The following is a 27,529-nucleotide window of genomic DNA, read 5'->3' on the forward strand; positions in this document are numbered from 1 at the left end:
AGACTACGAGAAGAGAGTTTACGGTGAGTAAAACACTCCTCCTTTCTCGTGCGTCATTGTGGGGGACCCAGACACCGTGGTACGTCCAAAAGCAGAGCAGTCCCTTGGGTGGGAAGAGACAGAGTGGAGCTAAGAAGAGGAAGAAGCCACTGCTGCCTGCAAGACCATGCGGCCCAGACTCGCATCGGCCGATGCAAACGTGTCCACACGGTAAAACCTAGAAAAGGTGTGCAGCGAGGACCACTTGGCGGCCTTACAGAGTTGAAGAGCTGAGGCCCCATGATGGCCCAGGAAGCCCCAACCGAACGAGTCGAGTGAGCTGCAATCCGGAACGGGGGCGACTTACCCCCTTACTCCGTTAAGCCTGAGCGATGGCGGAGCGGACCCAGCAGAGCCAGGGTCGCCTTAGACGCTGCTGACCCCTTTCGAGGACCCTCAGGATGACAAAGAGTGAGTCCGAGTGTCGAAGAGACTTTGTCCTGGAGAGATGATGCGCATGCGCGGACCACATCCAGCTTGTGGAGCGCGCGCTCCTTGGATGAGAGGGGGCCGGGCAGAAAGAGGGAAGAACAATATCTTCGTTGAGGTGGAAAGGCGAAACCACCTTGGGCTGAAAGAAGCCACGGGCCTAAGTACCGCCTTGTCCTGGTGCAACACCAGCAGGGGAGGGCGGCAAGAAAGGGCTGCCAATTCCGAAATCCTCCGGACAGACGTAACCGCCACCAGGAAAGCCACCTTAAAGGACAAGATGGCCAAAGGCACTTCCCGGAGGGGCTCAAACGGAGGGGACTGCATAGCATCCAGGACGAGATTCAGATCCCACGTGGGAACTGGGTGCCGATAAGGAGGTGCAATGCGCGCCACTCCTTGGAGAAAAGTCCTGACTTGAGGAACTGACGCCAATGGTCTCTGGAAAAAAACTGAAAGGGCAGAAACCTGGCCTTAAGAGAGCTCAGAGCTAAGCCTGCGTCCAGACCTGCCTGGAGGAAGGCCAGGAGTTGCGCCAGAGAAAAGGGAAGTGGAGGCGCAGAACAGGCCTCACAGTGACGGAGGAAAGCCTTCCAACAACGATAATAAATCCTTGCCGATGCAGGCTTCCGGGCCCTGATCATGGTCCTAATGACCGCATCAGAGAAACCACGTGATTTCAGAATCCAGGTTTCAACAGCCACGCCGTCAAACGTAGCGTGGCTAAACGCGGGTGGCAGAGCGGACCTTGAGTGAGAAGATCCGTCGGTCTGGGTAGACGCCAGGGACGTCGGCGGCGAGGTTCACGAGATCCGTGTACCAGGCGCGCCGTGGCCAGTCCGGGGCCACGAGGATTACCGGAAGTCCTTCCGACTTTATCTTTCTCACCCACCCGCGGCAGAAGCGGGAGAGGAGGAAAGATGTAAGGGAGGCTGAACCGACGCCAGGGAATCACCAAGGCGTCCGAGGCCAGAGCCAGAGGGTCCCTCGTCCGGCAGACGAACTTCGGCAGTCTGTGGTTGAAGCGAGACGCCATCAGATCCACATCCGGTGTCCCCCACCTGCGACAGATCTGGGAGAACACCTCGGGATGCAGGGTCCATTCCCCTGGATCCACCCGTGCACGACTCAGATAGTCGGCCATCCAGTTGTCCACACCCGGAATGTGAACAGCGGACAAGGCAAGCACGGTTTCCTCCGCCCAGGAGAGGATCAGCGCCACTTCCATCATGGCGGCCTTGCTGCGGGTCCCGCCCTGATGATTCACATAAGCCACTGCAGTGGCGTTGTCTGTCTGCACCCGAACGGGGAGACCGTGGAGCTGTGTCTGCCAGTGCAGAAGGGAGAGCCGAATCGCCCGCAGTTCGAGGATGTTGATGGGGAGGCAAGCTTCCTTGGCCGACCAGGTTCCCTGAACCGTCAGATCGTTCCAAACCCCTCCCCAGCCCCGCAGGCTGGCATCGGTGGTCACAATCTGCCAATGAAACGGGAAGGAAGGAGCGACCCAGAGAGAGGCTCGAGACCGTAACCACCACTGAAGGTCTTGGCGGAGGCGAGCCGGTAGTTTCACCCTCCGATCTAGAGAGGGGAGTGACCTGTTCCCACCGTGACAGCAGGAAGAGCTGCAGGGGGCGGGAATGAAACTGGGCAAAAAGGGATCGCCTCTATAGACGCCACCATCTTCCCCAGAACCCTCATACAGGAACGTATGGACACAGGGCGGTGGCTGCAAAGAGCTCTGATATTGGCCTGAAGGGACTGCAACTTGTCCTCTGGAAGAAAAACGCGGGCCTGTACTGAATCCAACCGCATCCCAGAAAAACGATGGACTGGGCAGGGACCAGGGAGGACTTGGAACGGTTGAGCAGCCAACCGAAGCGGGAGAGCGTATCCAGGGTGATGTGGAGGCTCTCTAAATTCTGGTCCTTGGATGGGGCTTTGACGAGTATGTCGTCCAAGTAAGGAGTTACTGAGACACCTCGAGCCCGAAGAAGAGCCATGACAGCCGCCATGGTCTTCGTGAAAACCCGCGGAGCCGAAGCCAGGCCGAACGGAAGAGCCACAAACTGATAATGCTCTTCCCCTACTGCAAAACGCAGGAAACGTTGATGAGGAGGATAAATCGGCACGTGAAGATACGCGTCCTGAATATCCACCGAAGAAAGAAACTCGCCTGGCTCCCAGAGATGCGATCACAGAACGCAGGGACTCCATCCGGAAGTGAGATAGTCGGACCGTGACGATTCAGACGCTTGAGGTCTAGAATCGGACGCACCGAACCGTCCCTCTTCGGAACCACGAATAGGTTCGAATAGAACCCGCGGAACCGTTGAAGAGGAGGGACGCGAACAATCACTCCCTTCGAGAGGAGGGAAGGGATGGCCTGGAAAAAACCGTCCGCCAGGGCAGGGGACCTGGGAGGACGAGAAAGGAAAAAAACGATCGCGGGGAACGGAAACGAACTCGATCTTGTAACCCTGTGAGATCAGTTCTCGCACCCAGGCGTCCTGAACATGAGCAAGCCAGACCTCCCGGAACAACAGGAGGCGGCCGCCCACCTGAGGAGATCCGGGTGGAGGAAAACCTTCAGGAGGAGGAGGGCTTGGAGGTGCCAGGCTTAAAGGGTGGGCGGGAGGCGGCAGATCGCGCCTGCCAGGAAGAACGGTTCTTAGAGAAACCGGACCTTTTGTTCTGAGGGGCCGCCGACTTTCCGGAGCGAGACGGCGGAAGCGACCGAAAGGAACGAAAGGAGCCTGGTTTGCGACGGGGATCCTGACGCTTGGGGCGCTGCTGGGGAAGATTGGTACTCTTCCCCCCCGTGGCATCGGAAATTATGTCATCCAGACGTTTCCCGAAGAGACGAGAGCCCGCAAAAGGAAGACTGGTGAGAGAACGCTTGGAAGCGTTGTCAGCCCGCCACTCCCGAAGCCACAAGGACCGGCGAATGGCTACAATATTGGCCGACGCAAAAGCCGAACAGGCTGCAGCGTCCAGAGAAGCCGAACAGAGGTACTGAGCCGCGTCCTGAACCTGTTGGGCGAGGTCGGCTAAGTCCTCGGCCGATACGCCAGAAGTAAGGCCGTCCCTCAGTTGCTTAGCCCACACAGAAATGGACTTAGACACCCAAGTGGAAGCAAGTGTGGGAAGGAGAGAGGAGCCAGCGGCCTCAAAAGCTGACTTAGCTAAGGACTCAGTGCGTCTGTCAGTGGAATCCTTAAGAGACGACGCATTGTCCAGCGGAAGAGTCGTGACCTTGGTCAGCCGAGAGATCGGGGGATCCACAGAAGGCGGACCTGACCAGCGAGACACGAGGTCTTCGGGGAAGGATAAAGAACCGACAAGTGTTAGGCTTAGAGAAACGCTTGTCTGGGGTCTTCCAAAATTTGGAAAACAGGTCATCAAATTCCTTGTGACTGGGGAAAGTGCTGCGGACACGGTGGCCGCTTTTATGGAAAAAGACCTCATCAGCAGGCGATGGGTCCGGAGCATCCTTCAACTGGAAGGTATCGCGGACTGCGGCCACAAGGCTGTCCACAGTGGAAGCCGCGTGAGAAACATCTTCAGGATCAGAGTTGGAAACCGACTCTGAATCCGACAGATCTCCTGGCGAATGGGATCGCCTGTTAGGAGAGAGATGCGTGGGGGCCAGGCTAGTTCCAGGGGAGCCAGAGGAAGAGCGAGAAGAGGCACGGCGAGGACGCTTGTGGAGCGGCTCCTGCCGGGACGGACGCCACTGACTGCCGGTCGGGATTGGGCGGGCGCTGAAGAAGTAGCAGACAGGCGGTCGAGGGCGGCCGCCACAGACTGAGACAACTGAGCCATCTGCGACACTGACTGGCAGAGAGGAGCGCGCCCAGGCCGGGGCAGACTCCTCAGACTCCGGTGGGGGGTCCTGAGTAGGGACAAAGACGAACAGGACTGCATGGAGCAAGCAGCGCAGAGAGGCTGAGAGTGGCCAGAAGCAGATTTAGTGTTACAAGACGTACAGAAATAGTAGGTAACAGAGGAAGGAGGAGGATGCTGGCGGCGTGTGGATTCAGATCTTGAGTCAGACATAATGAAAAAAATTAAATATATATATCTATATTAGAAAAACCAGCCAGCTAGTGAATTCCTTCAGGCAGGCAGCTGTTGGAGACTAAGAAGTAACCAAAAAGCCTGCAGAATAACAGAAAAACATACAGTGAAAAACTCAGGACAGTAATAGAAAAGACAACCAGGCATAAGAGTCCAGAGAGGCCTTACCAGACAAATCCGGACAAAAAAAGGCCGAGGTCCGGTCAGGGCACAGGACGGCTGCTGAGGGCAAGATGAGCAGAAGAAGCTGGCCAGGAACGGCAGGCTGGGGGCTGTAGTCCACAGAATGAGGGCTCTTGCGACCGGGGAGCTGCAGTCTGCTGTACCGACCGGGCTTGCACAGGAGCGCGTCACGAGCGGAGTGACGCGTCACGTGCGTGCGTGGTGACGTCAGGCGTCGGCCCGCGCGGGAAAGAAGACCGCGCGCGGGAAATACAAAAAAAGGACCGGGAAGAGCGGCGTGCGGACAGAGGAGGCCGCGAAACCGGAAGTCACGGGCCGGACCCCGGAAGTCGCGGCCCGTAGGAGAAGAGGAGGCCCCGCACCCGGCAACTACAAGACCGGCATCCCAGGACCCGACCCCCGCATGCGGTGACGGTATAAGACCGGAACGCCGCAAGAGGACGCGGGGGACACGGGAGCCGGAAGCGTATGTGAGGGGCCGCCGTAGGGGGCGGCGGGAGAGGGCGGCGGGCGGGGGCGGCGTCCGCTGGAGGGGACCGGGGGACCCGTACAACCCACGGGAGGGAGGGAAGAGAGAGCCGGGGAGGAACTACTTACCCCTCTGAAGCCCATGGATCTTCTGCCGGCACTGTGCCACGCTGCCGCGCGCAGCTTTGGGGGGCTGGGCGGGCAGGGGCTGGCGGAGCAAGTCCGCATAAGGAGCAAACAGACAGCAGGGCTAGTCTGTGTCCTGGGCGCTGGGTCCGGCCGGTGGCAACCTAGGGTAAACAGCCCCTTTCCAGTTAGGGTCTGTGCCCTGGTTGCATGAGGGGGGGATCAGGGTGAGTCTTTAAATGACCCACCGTGCCCCGACCTGTAAAAGGAAAGAGTTAAATTTACAGAAAAAAACACAAGCAGAAACTGGTCTGGAGCAACCAGACCTGCGTCTGCCTCCTACTGACACTAAGCTAAACTGAATTAGCTCAGTGCCAGTGGGCGGGTATAGCCTGCTGGGAGGGGCCGACTTGTTTTGTTTTTTCTTAGTGTCAGCCTCCTAGTGGCAGCAGCCTATACCCACGGTGTCTGTGTCCCCCAATAAGACGCACGAGAAAGGACACTTTTTACTTGAACAAGCACCATGACGTATGATATGAAATAAGGTATGAAAAACACTAAATTTACCCTTTACACCTGTGTAGAGGTCAAAATGCAAAAAGGGGGTGACAGTGTGACCCTTCTCTATCACCTGTGCCCCCACAATGTGAGGATGGAGGGGCGCCAAGAGTTGGATGTAGGAAGTGATGGCATACCCTAATGCCTTGTCATGATTTCTAATATTATGAATATCCCTTTCCAAAGAATCAATCTGTATTCTGAGCTTGTGATGGCTGTAAGAAAAAGGTCTGGATTTGGAGTGAATCTAACTTTAAAGTGAAGGGAACCCATGGCCTTGGTACCTGTATGATGCCCGCAGTGAACTCTGGCCCGACATCCAGAGGGTAATTCTCTATTAAGTAGAAGGCGGCTGCACACATCACCAGAATATGCTGCTGATTGTGAAGATTGACACAGCTGGAGGATGAAGAAAGAAAGATGATATTTTATTTAGAGGGTTTTACAGGAAAGTGTCTACCAGATAAATGTGATAGGTGGAGGCTGACATTACTTCTCCCAGCTCTTCAATTAATGCAAATGGAGAGTGACTAATCTCATTATTACCTCTTAGCTGAGAACAGGGACCAGATCCCACAATCACCCATCCAGAGATACAAGATTCCATAACATCGGGGCCCACCACTGATTACTATTTGTGGCTAATTTCTTATTCACGATTATTGTCCCAGCATGATACTTACTGTGCAATGCCCCTCAAATTGGAGAGCAGGTAGTCACTGATGATCGGAATGAGCTGCTTGGCCGTGTCATCCAGCAGGTCACACTCCAGCACATACAGGATGCCATGTAAAGCTCCGATTCGGCTAGGCATGTGAGTGCTCCGCAGCGTGGACTCCAGAAGACGGCTGACTGGTTCTGCTATAGCCTTATCCTGAGAAGAGCAATATTGGTCACAGTCTACAAATATGCAAACAACCAAACTAGTGCAGTCAAAAAAAATCTCACTGCAATGCTACAAAATATTCTGCTCGACAATAGAAAGTTGTGCCACTTATATGAATGGCCATGGGTGCACTATAAGAGTGGTTAGGTTCTTCAGAGCCACGGATAAGTGTCTCTGACCCAGCAACTAGAGGAGATTTCCAGGCAGGGATTCCACATTGTCCTTTAAGACATGCCATTTAAGTTCATAGTCTTGAGGCAGATACTTTACACTGTGAACCACACTGCAAAGAGGGACTAACATGAGTTATATCTCTGAAATATGTTGGCACTATGAGATCATCACATCTAAAAAAATATATACGATAATGGTGAAATTATATCTCACCCACTGTGCAAAGAGGAGACAGTCAGCTACTCTCTCTATCGCACCTAACATACTGCCAGATAATAGTCCTGACAGAACTGCTAATGGAGTGGGCAACATGAGGACGGCACAACCCAGTGATTAGGGAGGCCGTCAGATCTCCTCTCCCACTGTGAGTGATAAAGCTTCAGGCTGTGTGAGCAGATCTCACCATTCCCAGCACGGCGGCAGCTTTGCAGATCGCAGGCACTAGATACTGGATGAGAATTTCGTCCTCAGACGGGTGCTGTTTGTGGAGCTCGGTTAACGCTGTGTACATCATCTCAAACTGATTTCTCTCAGTGAATAGATCAGATACTGCCAGCAACTGTGGAGGAGAGGGAGACAAACATGGTGTGATATAGGAAGGAGCAGAACAATGCACATACAATATAACCATGTGCACATTAACAAGCACAGTCCATGCACTTAGAAAGATTGCAGGGTACGTCTGCAGCATACAGAAAGAAACAGTCAAATGTATCTATAGGTGTCTATTCCAGTAAATACACCTCACTGCCATCACTGTTCAGAACCTTATGTACAATGAGGCTTAAGGAATATAACGTACACTAATAATACATACGTATTCAATCTGAGCAAGTAAATCTCAGGGGAATCTCATTTTATCTACTTCCTAGACTTAGGGCCCTATTCCACTGAACGATTATCGTTTGCATAATCGTTAACGATTAACGACCTCAAACGACCGCTATTGTGAAAAACCTGAAACGTTCACTCATTTTCATGGAACGATAATCATTACTTATGATCGTAACTGCGATTGTTTTTTCTTCGCTATTTCTTCGCTATTGCGTTCGTATCTATTGCGAACCACCGAACGATGTCTTATTTAATGTGAACGATTTGCGAACGTTTTGCAAACGAGCAACGATAAAAATAGGTCCAGGTTTTATAAAGCGATCAAGGGTTTCTCGTTCGGTCGTTAATCGTTAACTGCATTTTAACCGAACGATTATCGTTTAGATTCAAACGATTTAACGATAATCTGAACGATAATCGTCCGGTGGAATAGGGCCCTTATAATAGTGCAAATACAGGGGGACCTGGGGAGCTACACGGAGAAGATCTGAAGGACACTCAAAGAATTTATATTTTAAAAAAAGGGGGGGGGGAAAAGGCTTAGTACTGATGCACACCTGTAACATACTTTGCATAAATCTAGTTTCTTGTGGGATTATAAAGTGAAACAATTGTATAGCTGTAATGAAAAGGAGTACCATAATACAGATTATATATGGAACTAGACTACAGGAGGAGTAAATTTAATATATTACATTACTTATATTGTACTGATCTAGAGTTATAGCCTGTCTTATACTCCAGAGCTGCACTCACTATTCTCCTGGTGGGGTCACTGTGTACATACATAAATAACTTATTACTGATCCTGAGTATTATACTCCAGAGCTGCACTCACTATTCTCCTGCTGGGGTCACTGTGTACATACATACATACATACATACACACACAACTTATCACTGATCCTGAGTTACATCCTGTATTAAACTCAATGGTATGTCTCCATTGTTGTCCATCAGCACAGACTCAGTTTAGCCTGGGTCTCACTGCATTCTCCGCAATACCTGCTCTGTGCTGGGCAACATGTAGGTCTCTGTAGAAGCACAGCCACTATGTGGCCACCATACTGTACTATGTCCAATCCTGTGACTTACCGATCTCACCACCTCACTGATCAGGATGACTGGAGTCTTCTTCCCTGTATTAGATGGGAGAATCCATTGGCTGTAGAGCTCAAGAAGAAACTGTGAACAGGAATGTATGTCAACACCAGCACGATGTTTTCTGCAAACAGATACAGGAGATATGTCACAATACAGCACGACACCTAGCGGAGAAGATTTACACTCTGCCCAAAGGGAGGACAAACCTGGAGTTTATAGGAGATGTTGGTGGTGACGAAGGGGCTGGGACATCATTCTCATCCTCCTCATCTTCATCCAGCTCCTCTTGTCTCAGAGGGGTAATATTGTTGCCCAGCCAGACAGAATGGATAGAGACCTAGAAGATGAGAGCTCAATGTTTTAAAGGGTTGTGTAAAATCATGGCTGCTTTCTTCTCTAAACAGTACTAAACATGACCAGAGGTATAGTGTGGTATTATAACTTATGTGGTATTATATTTCTATTGAGCTGAGCTACAATATGACACACAATCTGGTGAAAGTTGCAGCACTATACCTGGAACATAGCAGCTTTGTCATTCTAACACTGTAAAATCCCTTTAGGAGATTTGAAGGGGTATTCCGCTCTAACATAACTTTTGATATGTTGCTGACCATGGTGAGATTAAATTTATTCCATACTTGTTATTATCTATTTAGTCCCCTTCCCCCAGTTCTGAGCTGCTGTTTTCTGGCACAAAAATCAGTCTCTGAGTTATTCTCTCCCTCTCCCTTCTGAGATGGCTAATGTAAACTGACTGGCTTTATCTGCAACTTTGTAATGCTAGGAGGGTAAATCACATTGAGTTCATCAGCAACTTGACCTTAGAATAAGGTATTATCTAAATCCCATACCGTAAAGGGACCTCGCTAGGTGCGTGCACACAGCTCTCCAGGCAAGCCCCGCCCTGGCCGGATTTTATTCGCTGCTCCACTCCAGGCTTCCTAGCGCCCAAAATCAGACCCCGCCGGACCCCCGACCCTAAATAAAATGCACTAAAAGCAAATAGGTGCACTAACCGATCCCCCACTGATTGTTTGACACTTGTTTCGCTTGTCTACACTGATGCTAGCCCCAGATACAAACTTTTACAAATTATCTCTTACATCATGGCACCCGGCCAAGAAACTACATTCCCCCAGTATGCATTGCACCTCAGAACCAACTGCTGGGTTGTGCATATATGCACTCGGTATAGCATCACAACCATTTTGATGCAGTGTCACTCTTAGGCTATGTTCACACTGAGTATAAGGCTATACTCCCAGTCAGTTTATTCATCCATATTCATCTTTATCTATATTACAAAGATTTTTTTAAAAGCTTAAAAGTTAGGTTTGAGCCTCAAACTGCACAACCTTCTTGCAAAATGGTTTTAAAATTGCAACACAGTCCCATACAGTCCTTAGTAACTACTCAGCCCCTTTGTTCTAGGTGTAGATAGATTGGCAGCCACTTATGGCTGCCTTCACTGCATGTAGATGAATAACACACTAAAGAGTTGAGCACTTCTATGAGCAGCAATGAAATCTTCTTAAATGACTCACTTGGCCCAACTTATAGCTCATGTTCCCGATCTCACGTTCCGTATTGATCTGCAGTAAGAGCTTCTCATGACTGATCAGAGCTCCTGAAATAGAGGCACAAAAGATTTAAAGAACACTGATGTATCCGCAACACATCAAACAATGCGGAATTTTTCCCGCTTCAGAAAATAATTAGGTATAATGAAAGAAATGGGATATTTGTGAAGATCTGACATAAAAGTTTCCCTGCTGGAGGAGACTCAGGAGAACATATAATGGCCTGTAATAGTACGGAGGAGAGGGACGGTACTGTGCCCTCATGCTGGGTATGAGAGGTCACTAAAACTGGAATCCTTTCCACAGGCTGTAAATCAAAGGCTCTCACTGATCAGCACTGGATTGTAGTAATACATCGGGACATGTAAAGAGGCAACACCAACTATATTCAATACATGCCATATACATAAAATGTTTGCTTTGGTGGTAAAGGGGGGGGGTCTGAAATGTGGCTCTTCATTGTGTTTGAGTACCTGTAGTAGCAGCAGATAAACAAGGCACGGGGTCCCAAGCTTGATACGCTTGGTGTGTGGCGATGTTGTCCCTTCTAGATATCAGTGCTTGGATCTCCTGCTCCACAATTCCTCTAACAACACTCAGCTTCCTCCCAAACCTAGGAACAGAAGGAAAACATCACAATTATCAGAGGTTATATATAGCATCATGGTGCAATCAAAATTGTACTGCACAGTTACTTGGTTATTTTACACAGAATATAAAAAATTCTATTTATTATAGTGCCAACATATTCCGCAGCACTTTACTATTCTGGGGGCAAATATATAGACATTACAGACATACACATGAACCATCAAGTCAAAGAGGAGGAGTGAGGGCCCTGATCACAAGAGCTTACAATCTATGAGGAAACAGGGAGGACACAAGAGGAGTGAGGGCCCTGATCACAAGAGCTTACAATCTATGAGGAAACAGGGAGGACACAAGAGGAGTGAGGGCCCTGATCACAAGAGCTTACAGTCTATGAGGAAACAGGGAGGACACAAGAGGAGTGAGGGCCCTGATCACAAGAGCTTACAGTCTATGAGGAAACAGGGAGGACACAAGAGAGGTGAGGGCCCTGATCACAAGAGCTTACAATCTATGAGGAAACAGGGAGGACACAAGAGGAGTGAGGGCCCTGATCACAAGAGCTTACAGTCTATGAGGAAACAGGGAGGACACAAGAGGAGTGAGGGTCCTGATCACAAGAGCTTACAGTCTATGAGGAAACAGGGAGGACACAAGAGGAGTGAGGGCCCTGATCACAAGAGCTTACAGTCTAGATGCACTGCTATTCTGATGAAGAGGACCTCTGTTCCTCGAAACGCGTAAATATTGTGCACTTTTAATAAATATTTTTACTTTATTCAGCCTCTATTTGGAGTCTTTTGGGCAGCGCTAACATTTATGGATTAGCCACGCACCATTTTTGTACCTAGACTAGCCTTATTCCCACGGGCCCCCACTTGGGAGCATCCCGTTTGGGCTATCCTAGTTGGCCTGCAGCCCTGCACTCTCCACCGAAGCACCATATCCTGGCATCTTCTGAAGACCTGGTACCCATTTGGGTGATATGCATAAAGCCCAAGGGGCTTGAAGGTGAGCACCCCATCAGCACCTTGCATTTTTAACTGACTTGTTTGTACGGTATCACACGAGGCGCTGCTGCCTGGCTTTTTTCTCTCTCCCTTATCAAGTCAAAGAGGAGGAGTGAGGGCCCTGATCACAAGAGCTTACAGTCTATGAGGAAACAGGGAGGACACAAGAGGAGTGAGGGCCCTGATCACAAGAGCTTACAGTCTATGAGGAAACAGGGAGGACACAAGAGGAGTGAGGGCCCTGATCACTTACAATCTTGGAGGCGAGGGTTGGATACAAAAAAATAGAAGGGCAGAAGTGCTTCATTGCTACAATAGTGCCGCCATCTTTATAAGTTGATTGTTCTGCTAAAGTCTGCTACACACACAGTTAGTAGCAGACAGCCACCCCCAGTTTATTGTATATATTAAAGGAGTGGTGTCCCACTGCTTTAGCAGTGCCAGAGCCACATGGGCTTCTCAGCTTCTAGGTGTTTCTATCCACTAACCAGGGTCTTGAGAACAGTGAGGAAAAGAAGCAAAGGTCTAGAGGAAATACTAAGATTGTGTACCTGGTATCGAGCGCCTTTAATGTCTTGTTCCGTGGCTGCTGCTCCAGGGCGCTGATGGCCGGATTGCCGGCAGATGGAATGGTCATGGCGCTCAGCACAAGGGAGGTGATGGCTTGTACCGCCAGGACATTGATTTGAGTTCTCTCTGTGTCTTCCTAAAATCCATGTAAAAACATTGATATCTTATCTTTTCCAATAGAAGCTACACAATTAAATACAATTTTGATAATCGGGATAAAGCGGATTCTCGGATTCTTGTAATAATTTGCCTGGTAAGGATTGAGGGGCTCTCAGGAATAAAGCCCAAAACAAAATAAAATCTGATGCCGAAGGCTCTGACTCATCCATATTCAGGTTTAGTGAGGTCCCACATTATACTGCAATCCGGTGCTTGTAAATGTTTATCAGACTGAAATAAGAACTATCACCAAGTACTTATTATCAGGAAGCTGCCATATGTCTCAAACTGGCCACGCACTAGCCAAAATGTGGGACAGCCTGGCTGTTAAAGAGAACCTGTCAGGACCCAGTTGCCTTGCAGATGGGCCCGAGGACCTGACAGGTCAGAACAGCATTCTGATACAAAAGCTTTGGCTGTCCAGGCATGATGGAAATTGTAGTTTTGCAACAGCTGGGGGTCTGCGAGTTTGGAATAACAGTCATGGCGCTCAGTGGTCAGTGACAAGAAGGGCAGCTTGTTGCAGCTTCCAGTCATAAACCCCTCCAACCTGTCAGGCTGTCAATCAGACAGACATTGGTGGGAGGAGGGTTTGGAAAGCTTGACTGTAAGGCCCTGTGTCCCCCTTCCCTACTCAAAGTTAATGCTGTTCTCCTAACCTGTCAGGTCCTGGGGCCTGTTGGGTCACCTGGAACATGGAAGGTTTTCCTTATAGGTTTATCCAGGATAAGAAAAAGCACAGCTTCTTTCTTGCAAAAAAAAAAACCCCACCCCTGTCCTCAGGTTGTGTGTGGTATTACAATTCAATTCAGTTCTATATACTTCAATGGAAATGTGCTGCAAAAAAAAAAAAAAAACACACCTGTACTAACAAGAGTAGTGCTGTTTCTGGAAGAAAGTGGCCATGTTTTTCTGAGCCTGGAGAACCCCTTTAAGTATTGGTAATGTAAGATTTCAGTAATCAAAAGCAGTTACTCTTCTTAAGCATAGCTGGAGGTTACTTGCAGCCACTTATCCTTTGCTACTTACAGCAGCAATAAATATACCCCGACACCTATGTCATGTGCGTGGCCAGGTTACTGCGGAATGCTTTAACCAGATGCAACCTACACAAGAACTAGAAAAGTAAGTGTAAAATGTTGTGTCTAAGAGAAAATAAAAGATTATAAAGAGGGAGGCTGCTATTTTACCCTAACTTCCCTCTCCCCCAATGAAAAAGAGAAATATATTAGAAATAGTTACTACAGACAGGAAGCCAATACAATTGTACTGCAGAAATCATATTCCCTGTATAGTAAGCATTATACTCCTAAGCAGATGGTAAGGGCTCGGGCTCCCCTTCTGGTAGACAGGGCTGTCATCATCTTTTCACACCGGAGATGGAAACATTTACTTTAATGAACCTCTATTAGACAGCAGGGGATAGAGATAGAGCTGACTAGACCCACAAAGTTAAATGAAGGATGTAAATGAATGGCGCTGAAGCACTCCAGCGTAGTCCCATTGCAACCTGCTGCACATTTACCTCTTGCTGACTTTCTTCTTGGTCCATTACAATGGGCTGAGTCACCAGCACACCGAGTAGAGTGGCCCAGGTCTCCTCAAACTGGGTACGGCTCGTCCATCCTAGAGAACAGCATTGTGGGGAACATCCAGACATTACAAGCAAATAACCACATGCTAGTTTAAAGGGAGATGATTCATACAGGAATTAAAATAAAGAAAACAAGCACAAAGAAGGTCCCCATGTGAATATAAAGCCAGGTCCACTCTTCCAGGTGGGGAGGAGGGTGGTGGGGGTCAAAATAGAAACTTTACAGACCACATTTTTTTACTTTCTGCACCCCAATATGAAACAATGCAGGATGTAAAAAATCTATATAATATTATTCATGTCGAAGAGAAGTGGTGTGTATGACATGGTGCTTTCCAGCTGTCAATTCCCTGACTTGATGAATAGGCAGCGTCCTCTACGGTGACAGATAAGAAGAGGGAACGTCCTCCGCTGTCATATAGTAAGGATCATGCAGAGAAGATTCAACACCCATCGTACCCAAGTGACAACTGTCAGCACATACATGGCTGAGGGATAATCACATGGTTACCTAGCATTAATGTGACATGGCTGCAAGTAGGAAATATGCAGCATCGTCATACAGAAAGGGGGACGCTGGATAATTAGTTCTGCTATGGAATTAAAGGGCTCCTACAATTTAACAGTGCCCTGGAATCTGGACACTATTCTGCCTATATGCAGGATGACCTGACTTATTTGCAGCGTACAACCTAATACGGCCCGATAACTATAGTTAACAAGCTTGATAATCGTGCATTAGCAAGGGCTGTAAATATACAACTTTTTGTACAATACCTTTGTAGAAGTAGTTTTAGACTAGAAAATATACACTCACCGGCCACTTTATTAGGTACACCATGCTAGTAACGGGTTGGACCCCCTTTTGCCTTCAGAACTGCCTCAATTCTTCGTGGCATAGATTCAACAAGGTGCTGGAAGCATTCCTCAGAGATTTTGGTCCATATTGACATGATGGCATCACACAGTTTGCCGCAGATTTGTCGGCTGCACATCCATGATGCGAATCTCCCGTTCCACCACATCCCAAAGATGCTCTATTGCAGGGGTCCTCAACTGGCGGACCGCGGAGGCCAGCTGTCCGGACCCTGGTCAGACCTCCTAACCGCCCCGGATCCGGTCCGTCCCGCTCCCCACCGCACTCCTCCCGCCCCATAGGCGCACTGTCCTTAGATGTCAGTACGCCTGTGGGGCTGGGGGCAGTGTCGGTCCGGCCCCCGGCTGATACGCGCTCTCTGCGGATGTACCGGGGATTCCCCAGCACAGCGCGCACCACAGACCTCAGTGTACGCTGCCGGCCTGTCCTTCCCGGAAGTGCAGGCCGGCGGCGTACGCTGAGATCACTGATGCGCGCTCTGCTGGGGAATCCCCGGGACATCCCTACAGAGCGCGTATCAGCCGGGGGCCGGACCGACGGGAAGAGAAGACGACAGCCGCAGCGGGGAACGAGGTGCTAGGTGAGTTGTTTTTGTTATTTTTTTTTTCTGTCTGGGGGGCATCTACAAGGGGAGAGCGCACAGGTGGACTATATACTACAGGGGGGACCTCACAGGGGGCTATATACTACTGAGGGGGCTATATACTACTGGGGGGGAGCGCACAGGGGGTTATATACTACAGGGGGGGACCTCACAGGGGCTATATACTACAGGGGGAAAGCACAAGGGGGGCTATATACTACTGGGGGGGACCTCACAGGGGGCTATATACTACTGGGGGGAGCTCACAGGGGGCTATATACTACAGGGGGACAGCGCACGGGGGGGCTATATACTACTGGGGGAGCTCACAGGGGGCTATATACTACAGGGGGGAGCTCACAGGGGGGGCTATATACTACTTGGGGGGAGCTCACGGGGGCTATATACTACTGGGGGGAGCTCACAGGGGGCTATATACTACAGGGGGAGAGCACAGGGGGGCTATATACTACTGGGGGGAGCTCACAGGGGGCTATATACTACTGGGGGACAGCGCACAGGGGGCTATATACTACAGGGGGAGAGCGCACAGGGGGGCTATATACTACTGGGGGGAGCTCACAGGGGGCTATATACTATGGGGGAGCACAGGGGGGCTATATACTACTGGGGGAGCAACAGGGGGCTATATACTACTGGGGGAGAGCGCACAGGGGGGGCTATACACTACTGGGGGGAGCAACAGGGGGGCTATATACTACCAGGGCAGTCACCCCCTTTGTACCTAATATCAAAGGCCTGGTGAGAGAGAAAAAAATGCCAGTTTTCCCGCTAATAAGCAACAATTCTGTATGTAAATAGTTGAACGTTTGTGACAAAGTAACAAAACACGTTTCCTACTGATGTTCAGCTCGGACCTTCACCTGACAATAGACCCCGGTAAGTGGACCTTCACTAAAAGTTGTTGAGTACCCCTGCTCTATTGGATTGAGATCTGGTGACTGTGGAGGCCATTTGAGTACAGTGAACTCATTGTCATGGTCAAGAAACCAGTCTGAGATGATTCTAGCTTTATGACATGGCGCATTATCCTGCTGAAAGTAGCCATCAGATGTTAGGTACATTGTGGTCATAAAGGAATGGACATGGTCAGCAACAATACTCAGGTAGGCTGTGGCGTTGCAACGATGCTCAATTGGTACCAAGGGGCCCAAAGAGTGCAAAGAAAATATTCCCCACACCATGACACCACCACCACCAGCCTGAACCGTTCTTACAAGGCAGGATGGATCCATGCTTTCAGGTTGTTGTCGCCAAATTCTGACCCTACCATCCGAATGTCGCAGCAGAAATCGAGACTCATCAGACCAGGCAATGTTTTTCCAATCTTCTACTGTCCAATTTCGATGAGCTTGTGCAAATTTCCTGTTCTTAGCTGAAAGGAGTGGCACCCGGTGTGGTCTTCTGCTGCTGTAGCCCATCTGCCTCAAAGGTCGACGTACTGTGCGTTCAGAGATGCTCTTCTGCCTACCTTGGTTGTAACGGTTGGCTATTTGAGTCACTGTTGCCTTTCTATCAGCTCGAACCAGTCTGCCCGTTCTCCTCTGACCTCTGGCATCAACAAGGCATTTCCGCCCACAGAACTGCCGCTCACTGGATGTTTTTTCTTTTTCGGACCATTCTCTGTAAACCCTAGAGATGGTTGTGCGTGAAAATCCCAGTAGATCAGCAGTTTCTGAAATACTCAGACCAGCCCTTCTGGCACCAACAACCATGCCACGTTCAAAGGCACTCAAATCACCTTTCTTCCCCATACTGATGCTCGGTTTGAACTGCAGGAGGTTGTCTTGACCATGTCTACATGCCTAAATGCCCTGAGTTGCCGCCATGTGATTGGCTGATTAGAAATTAAGTGGTAACGTGCAGTTGGACAGGTGTACCTAATAAAGTGGCCGGTGAGTGTATATTCTTACACATATGGTATTCTGAGTTATGGAGGAGCAGTAATGGTGATAGTCTAAGATTTACAGTACAGGATAAAAAAAAGACAATGCAAAGTTCAAAGTATATGGAAGCACAGGTCGTCTCCACTGATGGGAGCTCCACCCTGCTCCCAGAGGCCTCAGTATACTATTTCACAGGAATAAGGGTGGTATTAACACGGGCCGAGCAGGGCCCGATAATACCTGTAAACGAGCGCTGATCTGCTAGATCGTTGCTCGATTACTGGGCCTATTACACGGCCCGATAATCGTTTGACAAGAGCTGCAAGGACATCGTTACCGATGTCCTTGCAGCCCCTTGCTAAACTGGCATACATTACCCATCCACGTTCCAGGGCTGCTCCTGCTGTCCGCTTCTCCCGGGGTCCCGTACGCGCTCTAGCTTCACAGCGGCCTGTCAGCTGGTAGGCCGCTCAGCCAATCACAGGCCGCTGTGAAGCTAGAGTGCGCGCGGGACCCTGGGAGAAGCGGACGGCAGGAGCAGCCCTGGAATGGATAGGTAATGTATACAGTTAGTCGCCGGCCACGCACCGCTATTACACGCAGCGGTGCGCAGTCGGCGCCCGACAAAAATAGGTTCTAACCTATATCAACGATCAGCCGATGATCGTTGTCATCGGCTGATCGTTGCATTTATTACACGGAGCGATAATCGGCCGAATCGGGCCAATTCGGCCGATTATCGTTCCGTGTAATAGTACCCTAAGAGTCCACAGACCCAGCCAGCTAGCAAGAATAGACTCCTGCCCATGTGTTGTAAAACAGACCAGTGCTAGAACATGTGCTAGACAAGCCAGACAAGCTGCACATGTGCTAGACATACTCCTTACCCAGTGTGTTTATGCGATATATAAATTCCTTGAATACTTCTTTTTCTTGCAAAAACTCAACAGGGATCTCAGGGAGGGTGGTTCCAAATTCTCCTCCTGTCTTAGGGGACCATCCAAGCTTCCACACCTAGTCAATGGAAATACCACATCTTAAAAGGCTCAATTTTATTTCTTCAGATAGCAGCAGAGGGATATGAGATGTTACACAGGGTGATGTGTGGGCAATGGCTGAAGATTAGTTTGACCTATTATATGATCTTCGAATTAGACAAATTTTGGCTAGTAAGTTTTCCTTGAATAATAAAAATCACTGCAAAAAAATCCCACCTGTATAGTCAGTGGACATGAGTAAACTACATGTACAAAGGAACACACTATCACTGGAAACATGTAGATTAAAACTTAACCAATTTTATTAGATATGCATTAAAAATGATTAAAAACGTGGTCCAAAAATAAAGGTCAATAATTAGTGTAGGATACAGCACTATATAAAGGAATAAATAAAGTAGTGTGTTTACCAATCTGTGCAATGACACACTATACCCCTCACGATAAATCTGTCCTAGATATAATATAGTGGCACCAATCTGCCACCCCGGTCTCTACGCGTTTCTCTCCTCCGGGATCATCAGGAGACCAAACAAAAACAACCAGGTCAGCAACGGGGTTAATGCTGCCCCTCTCCAATGTCACTAAAGACAATGCCGGACCAATGAGAAATAAAGCACTGGAAAAATAATAAATCAACCCGCATTTGTGAAAAAATACACATTATCTGTCAAGTTGCAAGTGTCACGATCGACAAACCAGTGCATTAATGAAAACAGGCTAAAACGAGCCACTCACGATCCCCTCAGACCGATGTCTGGTCTCATGCTGTAGTACCGAGGTACTACAGCATGAGACCAGACATCCGAGGTACTACAGCATGAGACCAGACATCCGAGGTGCTACAGCATGAGACCAGACATCGGTCTGAGGGGATCGTGAGTGGCTCGTTTTAGCCTGTTTTCATGAATGCACTGGTTTGTCGATCGACACTTGCAACTTGACAGATAATGTGTATTTTTTCACAAATGCGGGTTGATTTATTATTTTTCCAGTGCTTTATTTCTCATTGGTCAGGCATTGTCTTTAGTGACATTGGAGAGTGGCAGCATTAACCCCGTTGCTGACCTGGTTGTTTTTGTTTGGTCTCCTGATGATCCCGGAGGAGAGAAACGCATAGAGACCGGGGTGGCAGATAGGTGCCACTATATTATATCTAGGACAGATTTATCGTGAGGGGTATAGTGTGTCATTGCACAGATTGGTAAACACACTACTTTATTTATTCCTTTATATAGTGCTGTATCCTACACTAATTATTGACCTTTATTTTTGAAACACGTTTTTAATGCATATCTAATAAAATTGGTTAAGTTTTAATCTACATGTTTTCAGTGATAGTGTGTTCCTTGAATAATAGCATTAAGCTGCTTGAAATAGAAATCAGTCTATAGTGACCTAATAATCGAAGGCCAATAATGCATGGTCCCAATAACACTGTTAGCTGCACAGTGGCCCGCTATTACTGCTAGCCATGACAGTCCCTTATTAGCTCTGGCATGCCCCTGCACCTACTCAGTGCAACAAATGTGGTGTCATTTGCCTAAAGAACTGGCATACATTGTGCCAGATTTATGTTGTAACCATAGTTCAAACTATGGTCTAACAATTAGTACCAATAAGATAAATCTAATGCAGTTCTCGACTGTCAGACGACGTTTGAACAGTGTCAATAAATCTGCCCTTTATTTCCTTTCTCTGACAAACAAAATACATGAGTGGCCACCAGAGGGCGCTCACATCTATCTTCTATGACACAGGTGTTAAACTCTTAGGGTCCTATTCCACGGGACGATTATCGTTCAGATTATCGTTAAGTTGTTCGAATCTAAATGATAATCGTAATGACCGAACAAGAAATCGTTGATCGTTTAATAAGACCTGGACCTATTTTTATCGTTGCTCGTTCGCATTGAATTAGACGCCGTTTGTAGTAGTGACGAACGCAATAGCGACGACAAGACGACCACAAGAACAATCATAAGTAACGATTATCGTTCCATGTAAATGGGTGAACGATTTCAGGTCTTTCGCAATAGCGGTCGTTTATCATTAACTAGAAATGAGCGAACCTGGAGCATGCTCGAGTCCATCCGAACCCGAACTTTCGCCATTTGATTAGCGGTGGCTGCTGAAGTTGGATAAAGCCCTAAGGCTATGTGGATATAGTCATTGGCTGTATCCATGTTTTCCAGACAACCTTAGATATTTATCCAAGTTCAGCAGCCACTGCTAATCAAATGCCGAATGATCGGGTTCGGATGGACTCGAACCCGATTCGCTCATCTCTATCGTTAACGATTATGCGAACGATAATCGTCCTGTGGAACAGGGCCCTTAGCCCTCCCAGCTGTTACTACAATTCCCATCATGCCTGGACAGCAAAAGGCATGATGGGAACTGTAGTTTTGCAATAACTGGTGGGCTGTGAGTTTGACATATTCTTGAAGCCCATACACTTCTGCCTCTAGTGGCAACTTCTTGATGCTACTTCACATGTGCAGCTCTTCCAAGATGGCGCCGGACATGTTTGAGATGTTTGATTCTCCTGCACATGGTATGATATATTTTTTTCATCTAATCTGTAATTGCTTTCACGTGTTGTATAGGTATATATACTATGCCCCTCACTCTACTGCCCACATCCCTGAGGAAGCCGCTAGACGGCGGAACGCGTGGGGTGATTCCTTATTCCATCTGACTCTCATTCTGTTGGACTGTATATGGTGATCTTTTCCAATTTCCCCTTTTTTTTCCCCTATGCTCCATTATTTGTGGTTATATTTTGTTTTACTGGGTCTCTGTCTAGGTAGAGATGTTGGATTTTTGTTATTGTACATACAGTCCAGAGTCAGAGTGGTAGATTAGTCCCGGCTGGAACACCAGCAGGACTTATGGTGACATTTTAGTGTTTTTAATGTAGAGCAGTATTTGGGGTGTTGTCTCCCTCATTTTACTACTCCTGTACATTCATATATCTATGTGGTATATTTGTATCTATGTTAGTGTTATAATAAAGATTTTTGTGATGTGCTACCATTTTTTGTGCATATGCTTTTTTTCTTTTGAGAGGACTATGAAAAGCACTGACATCTCAGAAGCTGTTGTAACATGAAGCTGCTAGGTTCTTCTGTGATATGACGCTGCTCAACGCTTCTCTTTATGCGCTGTCTTTCAGTACTATCACAGAAAGACGTCAATGCTGCAGGCTGCACAGAGCTGTAGTGGTTATGCTTTCCTTAAACAATTACTAGCAGGGTTCCAGATCTTTCCTTTCACATTTGTTTTTATATAAACTTATAGATAGGCTGATAGATGATGATTGGCTCCTGTGTTAAGCGTGGGATTACTCACCAGCGGGGGTACTCTGGTATAGCTGTTGACTATAGGTAATCTGGCCAAGCTGATGACCATATTTCTGAACACCGGAGTGAGGAATGCCGCTATGTCGCTGTTCCGATTGTGCCCGAATAGCAGAACGGTCTGCAGGGAATCCACCATTTCAGACATCATTGTGCAGGCGGTCCTGACAAATGCTGATGGAGAATAAATGGATAATTATTATGCAGTCATCTAGCCAGGAACGATGGTTATTAACACTACTGGATTACAGATTATAGATCTATATAGTGAAACCTCTCCCCCTTATACAGACCGGATTTCATGCAACACATTTTCAGACCACCATACACTAGGAATATGGCCATTTGCTTTGAGAAGACCACCCCCATAAAAGATCACTTTGCAATGCAATTTTCTGTTTTCTTCTCAGTATGGTATTACTGTATTTCATCCTTTTTCTATAGTATGAGATATTATACTGCGCACCTGAGTCCAGCTCATCTGTTGCTGTCTCTTCTGGTGAACTGTTCTTCTTCCTTTCAGGGCTCAGAAGTTGCTCCCCGGGTTTAACTGCAACTAAAACACACATAAAGGTATCGGGATACAATGCTTTTCTATGTAGGTCATGGACACGGAGGTGAGACGACCCTTTGGTCTATATTCTGCTCTGAACGAGGATGTCACATAATTCCCTCACTGACCAATGAGCGGACAACATGGAGGGATAAAGGGAATAATGGAGAGAAACGATCCCCTTTCATATCCATAAATCATCTGCCATCACTGCGTAGAGAATGGGTAAAATGTCACTGAAAACTACTCTGTATGACACGGACGTGCAATGCAATAGGATATACGGTAAATTGTTAACCAGCTTTATCCTCCTATCTAAGTTACTTGTGTGAGCACAAAATATATTCCCAGTCTTCACAGATACAGGATGTGACAATCCTTAGGCTCGGGATCCTGAATTTAACAAGGCAATGCTCAGATGGGGACATGGGAAGCATCAGCGCTACAGAGTACACTACACTATATAATACTAAACAGCAGTGCTAAATAGGGGAGAAGGCCACTTCAGGACATGGTCACAGTGGATACCTAGCACACTGCTCTGGAGGTGTTGTGTACTCAGCCTGGAAGTCATGTCTGCTTTTCTACACCTTCTGGCGTTGATGTGAGAAATTAGCAGTAAACGTGGGTGACTCAAGGTACAGACAATGTCATGGAATGAAATGTGACCACGTCAGGGGACATCCATGGGCAGATGCACCTGTTATCATTGGGCTCTAGAGATGTCATGTCTGAAACCAGCAGCAGAGCATCTAGCCAGCATTACAGGGTTATGGCTAGGATATCCCATCACTATATGATCAGCAGGGGTTAACTTCAGGGGGTTTTCTTTCAGCCACCCACTGTGCAAGTTACCTATAGCACAGCTCCATTCAAGTGAAAGGGACCGGCTACAGTTCTCTGCATATTTACTATTCTCATTTGCCCCCTTTTAATTGAGATCCACTGTCACTTCTTGTTAAGTGAATAGGATAATAAATTGCTGAAAATTATAGTGAAGTCATAAAGGAAACCAGCAACTGGCTGCTGTGATGAAAACCAATGCAGATCCCAGATCCCATTCCACAGATGTCCGGCCATTTAAAAATTTTCTATGTGGCAGGGGCATGGGGTGAACATAAACTACCACACCTCACTTCTTCCTGTGCCTCTGCAATGCTGGATTATTGCTCTGGCCCCCCGCTGGGCTCCAGGTTCTCCTGCAGAGCCAACATCACCCCCCGCTCAGCTAGTCAGTGACTGGGGAGGTATGCCGCTGCAGTCACGGATTGGCTGAGCGGCAAGTCCATCAGCCGGGATGGGCATTTTCCTCCCCAAGGTGTAACGTCATTAGAACTCGGGCCAAAATGCCTTGCAGCGGGGGTGTCCTTTAAGGTGGAGGCATCCATTTAAATCCAATCATTTCCCCAGGACGACAGTGTCTAAAAGGAGAGGCCATGGGAGTATACAAGTCACTGTGATGTGTTACCTAGAATGAGACGGCCAGTTCAAACATAAAGTTGCAAAATCCTTCTTCCTTTTTTCCCCCCACATAAAACATAACAAATCTCCAGTCTCTAAACATCTTGCATCTCTTCATTACATAATTTAATACCCTAGGATTGCACGCTGACAATGTGGCTGACAAGCAATTCTGTATTCATGTCCATAAAGAGAGACGGTTAATGTCACAAACATAATGCACAATGTAGATCATGGGCGGCACCACAAGTAAGAGTGCTGAAGCCTATGCATGTAAAAATACAAACAAAAAAGAATCCTGCTCCACACTGATGAGGGGCAACACCCCGAAACAGCTGTATGTGGATGGTTACCTAGCCTTGGTTTATCCCTTGTCATTACATTGACTTATAGGGCCACTTATTATGGTGGATTTGGTGGTTTCCTAACAGGAGCTGCCCCTTGGCTGGGTCCTTCCCGGTGGGATTTCTGGCTAGTCCTGTGTTTTGAGACTCTTACATGAGGCTCCATGTCCTCTTTTGTATATTCATGTTTCCCAGGGGGCAATGCACCTAGGACTTCACTGCATTGAGCGCTTTCACTAGCAGCCGGCAGTGTTGTCGTTTGGCTGGTCTCCCTGAGTTCAGTAATCTGTTTCTTTTAAAACAAAAAAGAAAGCACATGTACAAGACAATCCTTATACATAAAGCTGAGAAGGGCAGGCATAAGGGGAGGCAAGATCACAGATCACAGACAATTAATTGTATTTTAAATGTTTTTAAATGTTTGTCGTCATGTTTGTTTGTGGACAGTGCCACCCCTGTCCTCGGGTTGTATGTGGTATTAGAATTCATCTCCATTCGCTTCAATTAAACTAAACTGCAATACCCCACACCCAACCTGAGGACAGGAGAGGTGCAGTTTTTTAAGGAAAGCAGACATGTTTTTCTAAGCCTGGACAACCCCTTTAAAGAACAAGATTCTGTAGGTTTGTTCTTAAAGGACAAGTGCCATGAAAAACTTTTTCCCCAGTAATTGAAACACATTACAAAGTTATATAACTCTGTAACATGCTTCAACCTATCTGCCTCCCTTCCCTATCTTTTCCCCCCTCCACCCCCCCCCCCACCAGGAAGTGTCCTAACTCACACAGACCTAATTACTGTCGTCACAGTCACCAAGCTCTTCTCTCAGCTCCTTCTCTTGTTACACTAGCCTCCCCCCTCCCCTGCCTTGTCAGGTGACAGCTTGCTCAGCTCCCATTGGCTGAACAACTGCAAGCCATCACTCTTCACATGTCTTGCTTATCTTCCCTCCGACTGACTCTGGCAGATAGCCAGCCCCCCCTCCCCCTCATCTCATACCCTCTCTCCTGCTGCTGTGGACTCAGTGAGTGAATTAGTCATGTCACTAGAGAAGATAAGCTGAGCAAGGGGAGGCTGGTGTAACAGGAGCTAGAGCAGCCCTCCTGCTGATGACTCATCCTCACAAGAAGGAGCTGCCTGGTGACGGTGACGACAGTAATCAGATCTGTGTGAGTTAGGACACTTCCTGATGGGGGGTGGAGGGGGGAAAAGACAGGGAAGGGAGGCAGATAGGTGATTGAAGCATATTACAGAGTTATATAACTTTGTAATGTGCTTCAATTACTGGCAAAAAGTTTTTCATGGCACTTGTCCTTTAAGATGGAAATTGCAACAGGTCTATTATTTAGGTACCTGTGGTGACGTCACAGCATGAGTTATGGCCCACAATGAAGTTGTGCCAGAGACTACAACACTGATCTGATATTAGGGGCCTGTCCTGAGGACAGGACATCAATACATTTGACCTTTGACTGAATTAACAGAACCGGATGTAAAAATGTAATTTAGTTAGAAGACACAAATTCCCTAAGAAACTGTCAAGTATAAGAATCAGAAGCTAAATCCTGAGCGTGTCGTTCCCTTACCGGCCTCTATGATGAAGCGCGTGCAGCAGATGAGTGAACAGGCGAGCGTCATGTACTCAGCGGAGGCCAGCAGAGTCCACAGGACAGGCTGCTGGAGGGTTAGACAGCAGCAATCCAGCACAGCCTGGAGATCCACGCTCAGCGGGATCTGTTCATGTACAAAATGCCAGGACACCGCCTGTGGAGAGAAGCCAAGTCACACACTGCTAACTTTACATAGAGGACAACAAGAGAGAGAGAAAACACCTTCTAACATCTCACCTCGACTGACAGCACCACAAACTTTACTATGTCCACTTCCTTCTCTTGGTTTATGTGAAAGGATGGAGGTATTTTTGGTAGAGAAAGCAAATACTGCGCCAGCGCTCGACAGAGGGTGACAAGAGAGTAGTAGACGTCCGCATCACCTTCATACAGACAGAACATGGTCAGAGTTATTGAACTGCAAAGTAGGTTATAACTGTGAAGTTTTTTGCAAGCTTTTATCATATGATGGATACCGGCAGCATATTTATAGCCGACATCACCAATGTCTGATAGTCAGAGGTTAGACTCCTAGCAACCATCAGAGCAAACCGGCAGCAGCGCTATGAAAGGACGCTGACATCATGTCTCCTGATGGCTCGGCTTTTCCTAGGTAGACACAAAGCCAGCTATTGACTATGACTGGACAACCATTTATCTTCTGCAGAATCTGGAGTGGGGTCAACGTTCCACAGCACTTTCCTAGAGCTGCTACAATTCGCTCTAATGATTGGTAGGCTTCACTATGGTCACACCTAAATTGCTGAATTTATAAAGCATGAAAGATGCACTAGAGGTACAAATTACAACTGCATTTTTTCCTTCATTCTCTGCTAATCAGAGCCATTAAAAGGAGTACACCGAAAAACAAACACCAAAATCGGCAGCTAGGCTCCTGTAGACAGAACCCAGGAGTGGCGCATTGGAGGGACGAGGAGGGGTAAATTTACTAGTTTATTATTTTCTCTCAACCCCCTGCCTGCCGATTTTAGTGTTCGTGGGACTTCATCTTCAAAAAGAATACCAGACATACGTATGTAGTAGTTGATACTGTCCACTAGGGGCACAATTGATAATGCTCATCTAGTAATTGTCTTAATGTTAACATCTACCGCAGACTGCGGTTGTGCTCTATTTTATGTGCGGTTTATCCACTTAAGACATTGCAGGGACACAACATATGAATTATTGCTAATCTTCACTTTGTGAAAGCTGAATCTCGGCGGTAAGGCAGGCAGACAAGCCAGCCATCCCAACAGCTTTACAAAATGTCACAGTAAATATAGAGGAAGGGTAAAGGACCTGGCAGATACCTCAAGCAGCCCCAGCAGGTTCTCTCCTGCCCAGAGCTCACAGACAAGAGGACTTAACATTCATCACAGACGTCTGGGGGTGTAAATGTGTGCAGAAGATGCTATTCCCTTAGCAGAGCTGCTCTGGGTTTACTGCATG

At 47.8% G+C, this 27,529-nt stretch overlaps 1 protein-coding gene across 1 annotated transcript in view; it reads right to left on the bottom strand.

Annotated features, from left to right (window-relative positions):
• Positions 1-4,571: 4,571 nt before the first annotated feature.
• LOC138781408 (huntingtin-like) overlaps positions 4,572-27,529 on the bottom strand; it is a gene marked incomplete at its 5' end in the record, with an annotated part of 58,204 nt that continues 35,246 nt past the window's right edge. The window contains 16 exon segments of the mRNA XM_069956780.1: positions 4,572-4,626; positions 5,571-5,581; positions 6,165-6,279; positions 6,564-6,754; positions 7,344-7,499; positions 8,870-8,999; positions 9,085-9,215; positions 10,426-10,508; positions 10,935-11,074; positions 12,611-12,765; positions 14,314-14,414; positions 18,637-18,763; positions 22,102-22,283; positions 22,576-22,665; positions 26,054-26,231; positions 26,315-26,460. Coding sequence (XP_069812881.1) covers positions 4,572-4,626; positions 5,571-5,581; positions 6,165-6,279; positions 6,564-6,754; positions 7,344-7,499; positions 8,870-8,999; positions 9,085-9,215; positions 10,426-10,508; positions 10,935-11,074; positions 12,611-12,765; positions 14,314-14,414; positions 18,637-18,763; positions 22,102-22,283; positions 22,576-22,665; positions 26,054-26,231; positions 26,315-26,460 — 1,991 coding nt within the window.

The sequence above is a fragment of the Dendropsophus ebraccatus genome, unplaced genomic scaffold (assembly GCF_027789765.1).
Source record: "Dendropsophus ebraccatus isolate aDenEbr1 unplaced genomic scaffold, aDenEbr1.pat pat_scaffold_975_ctg1, whole genome shotgun sequence".
Lineage (NCBI taxonomy): Eukaryota > Metazoa > Chordata > Amphibia > Anura > Hylidae > Dendropsophus > Dendropsophus ebraccatus.